This window comes from Molothrus aeneus, chromosome 7 (assembly GCF_037042795.1).
Source record: "Molothrus aeneus isolate 106 chromosome 7, BPBGC_Maene_1.0, whole genome shotgun sequence".
Classification (NCBI taxonomy): Eukaryota; Metazoa; Chordata; class Aves; order Passeriformes; family Icteridae; genus Molothrus; species Molothrus aeneus.
In genome coordinates this window covers 22586209-22595608 of record NC_089652.1, presented here as the reverse complement: position 1 = coordinate 22595608, position 9400 = coordinate 22586209, and the positions used below count along the sequence as shown (strand labels likewise).

The 9400-nt window shown below is 35.3% G+C and overlaps 1 protein-coding gene across 1 annotated transcript in view; it reads right to left on the bottom strand.

Annotated features, from left to right (window-relative positions):
• Positions 1 to 4785: 4785 nt before the first annotated feature.
• ITGB6 (integrin subunit beta 6) overlaps positions 4786 to 9400 on the bottom strand; it is a 28814-nt gene continuing 24199 nt past the window's right edge. The window contains exons 13-15 of the mRNA XM_066553401.1: positions 7905 to 8024; positions 6170 to 6336; positions 4786 to 4887 (exon numbers count right to left, since the gene is read on the bottom strand). Coding sequence (XP_066409498.1) covers positions 4786 to 4887; positions 6170 to 6336; positions 7905 to 8024 — 389 coding nt within the window. The remainder of the gene's footprint in view (positions 4888 to 6169; positions 6337 to 7904; positions 8025 to 9400) is intronic.

The window sequence follows — 9400 nt, the reverse complement described above, 5'->3', positions numbered from 1 at the left end:
CTTGCAATAAAACATAAATGGTTAATGGGGCCAGAGCTGCCTCTGGCCTATCCCTCTTTGTTTCTAAAAGCCTTTCTTCACCTTATCCTTTCCATTTGAGATCCTTGGCAAAACTATACCTGCTGTGCCATTCATCCTTCAATGTAACACAGTCATTTTTTGACATTCTTTTTACTACTGTTGCTGTGAAATCAACTGAAGAATGAAGCAGTTTTTGCAAAGATTTGCCAACAAAAGAATGCCTAATGTGTTCCCAAAATAAAGCTATTAATATTACACTCTAGATTTACTAGAAGACTCTGAACAACTCAGGAAGAACAGACAACCACTAACAAAGTGCTATCAGTCTAGTTGGAAAAAAACTTGACTGGGTGTAACACTTGGAACAAATATATATGCTTGCAGAAATTCTAGGACATAATGTTTGCTCAGTGCTGACATGATTTCACAGGTTGGGAGAGGGTGTGCCTTTGCACCTTGTACACTCCTTCCCACAAGAGCTGATCATGTTTTCTCAGCCGTGCTTACATGCTCCAAAATTAGACTCCAAAATCCCACAGCTAATATAAAATACTTACTGTGTTCATTAGAGAGTATATGCATGGGGAAACCCAAAGAAATTTACTTTGCCTCTTTCATTAACCAATCTCTTCTTAGGTGAAATAATCCTTCTGTTAGATACCTTACTTTGTATTCAATAAAAATGAGTAGACAGATTTTTTTGTTATCTTCAATATTTTGCTTTCTAGTAAATCAGATATATAGAGTCAGTCTCCTACCAGAGGATTTATGAACCAGCATTCAGGAAAGGGCTAAAGAGAAAATATGCACTTTGCTGTGTATTTCCAAAAAGATATTGCTGCTGTTACCCTGACAGAATGGGTAGATCTTTAGCTTTAAGTAACTTGTGCTATTTAGAAATCTGTACAAAAGAATCATAGAATGGTTTGGGCTGGAAGAGAACTTAAAGATCATCTAGTTCTAAAGAAAGAAAAAATGACATATGTCATCAATCAGTGTTCCAGAAATAGGCTGCTTGCAACATTCATCCATTAAGTCATTTCCTTGAAAAGTAAAAGGATCCCAAATGAAAAAAATCTAGACATTAAATTTCATGTACTGTCTTTTGAAGTGGGGAGGAAAAGAATTTCTAAGGTATGCCAAAGCATAAAAAATTTGCTAAGATTTGTGAATACATGTGAAAACAGTGATAACAACACAGGCTAAAATGGAAAATTAAGAATGAACAAAAAAAACCCTTATTATAAAATGATTCAATTTTACAATCTTTATTCATGGTCAAATAACTCCTTTTTACACAAACAAGTTGAATAATTTACTGGTTTCTTTCAAATAGATGAAGGTAAAATTTGTCTCTTTTTATTTTTAGATTGTATATAGTGTGATAAGTTTTGGGGGCCAATAACTCTGTTAGACACACTGCATAACAAACTTGTACTTTTACATAAAGGCAGATGAAGCATGAAGAATATTGCACTTGACACCCAAGTCTTGTATCCCAGGCTCATTACCCACTAGTTACATTACAAAACAAACTTGAATGCAATCTGGACATTTACAATACAAATTATCATGCACCTTTTATTAATAAAATGAAGAATTATCCATTTAACATACATTACTGAAATTACGATTCTATACGGTGTATGAGATATACAAACACCATAAAATTACTGATGATTATTCTTTTATTCAATTTAATTCATTAATGAATAGAAGTATTACTATTAAAAAATGTTTTGGCCAATCTCAAGGTCCAGCCTCAGGTCAAAACAGTGTTTGTGAAAACAGCAGAAAGATTTTTTCATCCCACTTACGACACACAAACTCACTTATAGCTTGGTAGAGGAAAAAAATTTAAAAAGGGAAAAATATGAACTTTGATGAAAATGATATAGTTAAAAAAAAGGGATGAATACCACACTTGTTTCGAGGGTGAATGCCAAGTGAGATCTTCAAAGTTCTTGAAATCTGGGAGTTTAGTCAAAACCGTTAATGCTGTTAAAGGATGGCTCATATGTATGAGTCGAGTTGATATCCCTCAATAATAGAAACCTTCCTCACCAAGTCCTTCTATTTTCTCTCTTCTGATGAATTCTTAATTGTTTGAGTGATTTCCATCCAGACAATTTGGAAAGTGCACAGAAAATTTATAGTACAGTCAGTCACAGCAGGGAAACTGCAAATCATCCTGCCTGGCTCCTGTACATCTTTGATAGTTTGGAGAGAGATTGTTAGGAGGAGCAATTGGACTGTAAATATAACAACTTAGATCTCTGATGATGATCAGAAGACACAAGTGATGGGAAGAGGGTGAGAAGGTTTGTGAAATGAGATCTTCTGTAGGAACAGGGAATGTAGAGCACCCAAACACCACTTTGTCATTAACTTTTGAAGGCTGAGATATGTTGGAATATTGAAATGGGCAGCCTACAGGAGAGGCTTTCAGCCCTAATAGTGAGAAGCAAAATCAGATCTCAGAAACAGAACTTAAAAGGCATTTAATAAACAGTATAGATTTTTATTACTTGAAAAGTAATAAAAATATTTTAATTTCTTTCAGAGAAAGTTTATGATTTGATATTTCTACGTGAGAAATAAAAGAGTAACAGATAACCTACATGGGTAAAATCCAGATTTCCCTAGTCCCTGAGGCAACCCTCACCCAAGTGGAATCTGAGCAGATTCAGGGGCCAGCTTTGCATGCCATGAGTTTACCCATGTGCCAGGAAAACAGGATTTGGTCCCACGTGTAACTTGTACTGACATCTGTGGGAGTCCAGTGGTTGGAAGGGCCACAGATGTGAGCCCTTATCTGTGCAGTTTCCACTGTGAGATATGCAGGAATACCAGAACACAGATGTGAATCTGTTCCAGTTTAGTCACAGCCATCATTTCCATCACATTGCTGTAATTTTGGTGGTTCTAGCATCACCTTCTTTCCAAAGGCATCTGATACTATTTCTTTTTGCACAGATATATGTATATAGGTTCTAATGCACTAATAGACAATATTAACCAGTTTGTTTAAACAAAACAATCTTTGTAAACCAAAACTAATAGTTTCACTGAAACTAGATTCACATCTGTAGCCATTGACTCCAGTAGGCTTTGGATCAGGCCCTAAAACAGGCATGGGTCAGAGCTAGCTAATATACCAGTCTCAATTCCAGAAATTGTGGAGGATATGGAGACTGAAGTTGCACAGACTTGGTAAATATTTATAACAAAATGGACATCAACTTTTTCAGATCAAATACATTCAGATCTATACTTTTTTGGATCAAACTCCCTATTTACCTTAGAGAATTAATGTGATCATTTATAACAGTGCCAAAGTACCTTTGATTTCTAAGTCTTCATTTCTAAGTACCTTCATATGCACATTTTGACCATCAGTTTCAGAGTGGCAAAAAATGCAGCTGAAAAGTGATATTAAAAAATAAAGTTCATTATTGTTACCTTAAAGTACTCCAATGTTGTAATTTTTCTTAGCCAGCATGTTAGTTGCTTTTATACTTTCTTTATCCAGTGCCATGCATGCTAACAGATTACAATTAAAAATTGCAAATAATTTGTTATTAGCTAAAATGGAGATTTAAAAGTCCTCATTAACATAATGGAAATGAATACTAAGTGAAATCCATAGATATTTTTGTTGTTCAGTTTGAGGGGAAAAAAACCAAACCAAACCTAAAACCAAACAACTTAGCCCAGAAGTACTGAATATGTTATTGTGCACAAGAATAAGCAGTTTGGCTGTTGGGCATTGAAAGAACCTCACAACTATGGACATATCAACAAAAAAGTACTGTCTTTGTGTGTGGTAATAAACCTTTTGTGTGAATATTTCTGCATGAAAAGGAGTCCTGAGCCACTTTGTGTGATGGCCCAGCATGTGAGGTGTGTTGTGAGCACCTAAATAATTTACAGGATATAAATGGTGAAATGGAGTTCTGCTAATCCTCTGGTTTAAAAGTGTGTCAACTGGAGTCTCTAATTTACAAATATTTATCTTTTTCTCTATATCCTTTTTACTAGACTTAAAAGGAAAAAAAAAAATCAGTCTGGAGCAGAAAACTACTGCAAGTGAATAAGGCTTGATTGGCTTGATTTAACTTTCCCTGAGATAATCCAGGGCTAGGTCCTTAAAGAACAAGGAAAAGAAAGAGAGAAACAGGACAAGAAAGAAGAATTAGAGAAGAAATGTTTCTGTATAACTTACATTTACAGAAGACAGGTAATATCACTACCTTTTTTTTTTTTCTGGTTTTTCTGGAGAAACTATTCAGTCACACAGGTGATATCCTCAGTAGTTTAAACTGCATTCATGAAAAAACAATGATTTCTAAATTTAAACCAGCCCACAAAATAGACAGGTACAAATACATTCCTAAACACTAATTTATGAGATTGTGTGTATGAACAAGGCAGTATAAAGTTCACTGTATATATCTAATTTAACAAAAAATAAGCTTACATGATAATTTAGAATCCTCAATATTAAAGACAAAATTAAAATTATTTTTATGCCATTTTTTAAGACAGGGGCTGTAACAATAAAGGGTCATTTAAAAAAATACTTCTATTAACCCTTACTACTAATATGTTATCTTTATTTGTCCCAACACAAGATGTATATTTTCTAACAGAATGGTTATACCACTACAACTTGTAAACAAATATCCCATAATCAGCTGAGAACAAACAAGTTTAGATTTAGATTTCCTGCCAGTAAAACTTAAGTTTGTAGTGTTGGAGGTGCTAATAGAAGTCTGCAGCCATGGGTCTTTTATGCATATCTTGATTCTTGTAAGTCACATTTTTAAAAGTGGTTGTTGAGCCTCTGTACAGTGGATTTGTTTCCTAAAGAACACAAAACAAAAACAAACAAACAAAAACCCAAACAAAAACAGATTAAATGGGAGTCACACAATGTTTGCATAGAAGTAATGTATCTTGGAGGATTTTAGAATAGCTTTTGGTAGCTCACTTGTGTTCCAAGCCACTGAAATCCAGACTGATCTGAATTCAGGCAGCACAAAGTAGCCTGGGCTCAGCAACATGCTTCCCTTCACATCAGCCTCACAGATTAAAGTAATGCACATCATCAAACAATACCTCATCAAATGTGTCCCATAACATTTGTGTATCAAAGCTGGCAGTTAGACCTTTATAAAACCACAGAGAGTGTCTCAGCAGTTGGACATGACTTGTCATGGTGCTCTTGTCACATACAATACCTACTGTGTGCTGGGAGAAGGGCAAGTCTCACCTGAGCTTTCCATCCTGGCCTCTCACCAGTCACTCCCTATCCTTTCCTCTTGTGACAGAAAAGAAAATGAAAATGCTTCTATCAACTGTATCCTTCCCTTCATACCATACCTAGCTCTCCTGAAGGATCAAAAAAACATTCTCAGGTGGCCTTGCCTGTAAGTTAGGGATTTGTCCCAGGTCAAAAGCTGAAAGGCTGACAGTGCCCATTCTTGGAAAAAGTTGCAATCGCAGGACTTTGTAGGAGAGTGGGGCTGTGTGAGCACATTTTCTGCTTACTCGACATGCTTTTTTTGAAAAGATCCTCAGAAGCCCTAAAGCTTTTGCAAAAGAGCAAGAAAGTCAAGGGCAGAAAGGAAAGAAGAAAAGGGAACATGTGGTGCAAGCTTACATTAGGTGCCCAGAGCTATAGATAGAAAACAAGGCCTGGATTTCTCTGTCCTTTCCCCTGCATTTGGGACAGTTCCATTCACTTCTGCTTGGTGGGAGTGGGCTTGGATCATGACAGAGGCCAGGAACAACCTCCCTTTCCTAAACAGCTCTAAACAGGCAGAGGGCTACACCCTGGATAATCATACAGGCAGACAACAGCATTGTTAGAATTAATGGAAGACTGGCTACTAATTAAAAACTATTAATAAAAACCCAGTTGTCTACACATTCTTACATGTGGAAGAAATTAAACTAGGAGATGAAACACTAGATTATTTTCATCTATTAAAGAATCATAATTTTACTTTATAGAATAGTAAATGTGGCAAAAACCTACCAGCAAAATCTATCCATTTAAAAGAACAAAATCAAGATCTGGAATTTTAAAGGCATCATGTAACCAAACTAAAGAACCTTTATAAAATCAATGTATTTCACATACCGTTTGCCATTTAACTTTTGATTTTTCTGCTTCAAACTTGGCCACCTCTTTTCGGTCTTGAAGTGACACCAGTAATTTCCATATGCAAAGTAAAACAATGCCAATGAGAAGGATAGCAAGGGTGACACCCACCACTATCATTGGGATATTTGGATGCTGTGCACAATCTGTGGAAACAAAACCAGTTATGTCTGTGGATAACCAATCAATAAATTTTAGGCAATTAGAAACAGTCAAGAGATGTGCTGAGATTCTCATTTGCCATAAGCTGGGCATGCTTTTTTCTTCAAGTTCATGTTATTTTTCTCCTGCTAGCTTCCTAAAGGGTTTGTGAAACCAGCTGAAAAATATTGCATTAAAATGTTTTAAAAATTATTTGTTAACTTCTTCCACTGCTCTTTTACTGTGACAATTAGCAACTGCTGGATACAGACACAGACTCTGAAGAGAAAACTCAGAAAATTGATTTCAGATCTATTTCAATATAATTATAAAAAAACAGGGCTGAGTTTACAAAATTATGAATTTTACAATGTTATGGCTGGAGCTCTATTTCAATTAACTGATATTCAGTGAGTTGCAGAAGAAAAGATTCTAGTGAAATCTATGTCAGGGTAAAGTGACCAAAGATATTGCTAAAACAGAGGAAACTGCATATCTCTCATGAAAACAATGAGGAAAAAAATTCCTTGACATTTGTTGAAAATGTTGGACTGTGGACTTGGAAGGAATTTTGCATTTCAAGTTCTGCAATAAATTTTACAGTAAAATATTTCAGAGGGTCAGACTTAAAACTGAAATTTTTGCTTCACCAAAACCCAAAGAAGTTTGATTATTTTAATATTAAAAAGTACTGTCTATGAAAGTTACTGAACACTACTATTTTACAAAATTTTCTTCTGAACCATGGTTTCAGAACATTAAAAAATTCATTTCAGCCTGGCTTGTCTTACAGGATTGCATTTCACATTCAGTTTTTGCTTGATGGCCTCAGTTAACTAATTCTGAGGGGCTCTGTTTTGAGCCCTGGGCTGGTGTTCTGGCTACTGGTGCCATATTGACTTCAGTTCCATGAATGAAATTGTATTTCTAGAGAATTTCTTGAGGTCTCATCCCATTTCACATTTTAAGGTCCAGGAGCAGAACAGCAGATGATAGTGAAACTGGTTATTGTAGTGTTGTGGGAGGGTCATTACACAGAGGTCAATGAACTCACTGAGGTCAGTGGAAATAAGATATTTCTTCTTCTTTTTTTTTTTTTTTTTTTTTTTTGGCCAATCTACTTAAAATACATAATAAAGTATTTAATCAAGATAAAATCTTACCTTTAAATACTTGAATCTTAGGGATTAAGGGATGTAGTTTAAGAGGTGTGCTTCTATAGTACTACCCTTGTTACAAGCACCTTTGTATATCTAATTTCAAAGTGATTTATAGTTTTATCACATAATGCAAATGATGTTTGGTATCATCCTCTTAGAACTGCACAAGCTGTTGAAAAAATTAACTTATTCTTACAGCCCAAGGATCATTCTGCCCATTTTTCATGAAAGGCCAAGTATTCATGTCACTACTGCATTAAATAAGTACTTGAGGAGATCTTTGGCTGGGCAGAGAAGAACTACAAACACAAGGAGGAGATGTGCTGCTTTAAAGAGCTCTGCTTCTAGATTGCTAACCTTGTCTGTGGTTTTAAATCAGATTTCACCTACAAAAACCAATATTCACTTCTTACCTTTCCTTTCTATGTTGTGAATGACTGTCCTTCCCTGTTCATCCACAGCCAGTAGAAATGTGGTTATACATTCATTTTCCCCCTGCAAAGAGCAGGAAATGGATTTATCCTCTGAATAATCTGCAGAGGAAAGGAAGAAAGTAATTCATCAAATCAAATGCAATTTAACCTTTAATAACCAGAGAGACTGCTGGCATCACGTTTGTCACAGCCTTGTCTGCAGATGGTAAAGAGTGAAAGACAAAACCAAAAATACTGTCAGAATTTCTACTAAATTTAATGGCTTTTCTTCCAATCCCAATTTTGTTTAGTTTCTGATTTTTCACTTATATTTCCAAAGAACTGATCCAGATGTTGTCAATCTGCACTGACCATCTAGTGCACCTTGTAACTTTAGTGTACTGTGAATTTCAATGAATTGGAAGTGCTCCCAAAACTCTTAACTGGCAGCTGTCTAGGAAATGTAATAGCCCCAAATGATGGGGCAAAGTAACCAGTGGAACAAAGTATGTTCCTTTGGTGTGCAGCTACTCCTGCCACCTGTAGATCACGTTTCAGTAGTAGATATACATACATCAAGCAGCTGTGGGTGCTGTTAAAAGGGCTGCCATTCATTTCCTACACAATAGGCCCCTCAAAGGTCATTGTGTCCAGTACTGCTACAAGAATAACAGTAAATAAAGATTAATAACAGGATAATAACAGAAATTAATAACAGAAAACAAAAGATTAATAACATAAAACTGCCAATCTGAGATTTTTGTAACAGGATTCCGGATGAAGCAGATAAAGTGGCCTGAGATGACAGTCTGACCCCATTTATTTATCCCTCCATTTACTGTTGATTGCAGAAAAATTTAATCCATTTTTTCCTCCCAGGTTATTCCTAACTGGGGAGCTGAGAAAAATTCATTCAAAGGGAACAGAGAGACAGAAGGAACTGACTTTGAGGGACAATACAAAGCAAATAAGCAATCAGAAAGTGAGAGTACAAGTGCGGAGCTGGAAATATCATCGTATGGAGTGTAACTATAATATAATATTTTACAGAGGAAAATATACTTTATACCTGTGTGCAATAATACCTCTGGGGCTGAATGTTTATGTTTTCATATAGTCCATGATTTGAGATGTCACTGGAAATCTAGGTATGATTTTCAATATATTTTAGTCAACTTTCATAGGATTTATTTTTAGAAGAAAGAAAAAGAGTAGGCTTCTCAAATATTTCTTTAAAATGATTGTCATTACCATTATTTTCTACTCATTCAAAACTCTTAATGAAATTTCATAAGCAATTGTGCTAAAAATCTAAAGTCCTCAAACTTTAATATGAAGAGTAATTGAATAGAAATCAGACAAGAATAGAGCCTTTTAAAGAAATCTACGCTACATTTAAAAAAATGCTTGCTCTATTCTTTTCTTCCCCATACTGCTTAATAAGATTTGGTCTTATAGAAAATACTATTAAACACCATAGAAAAGATGGAGCTATT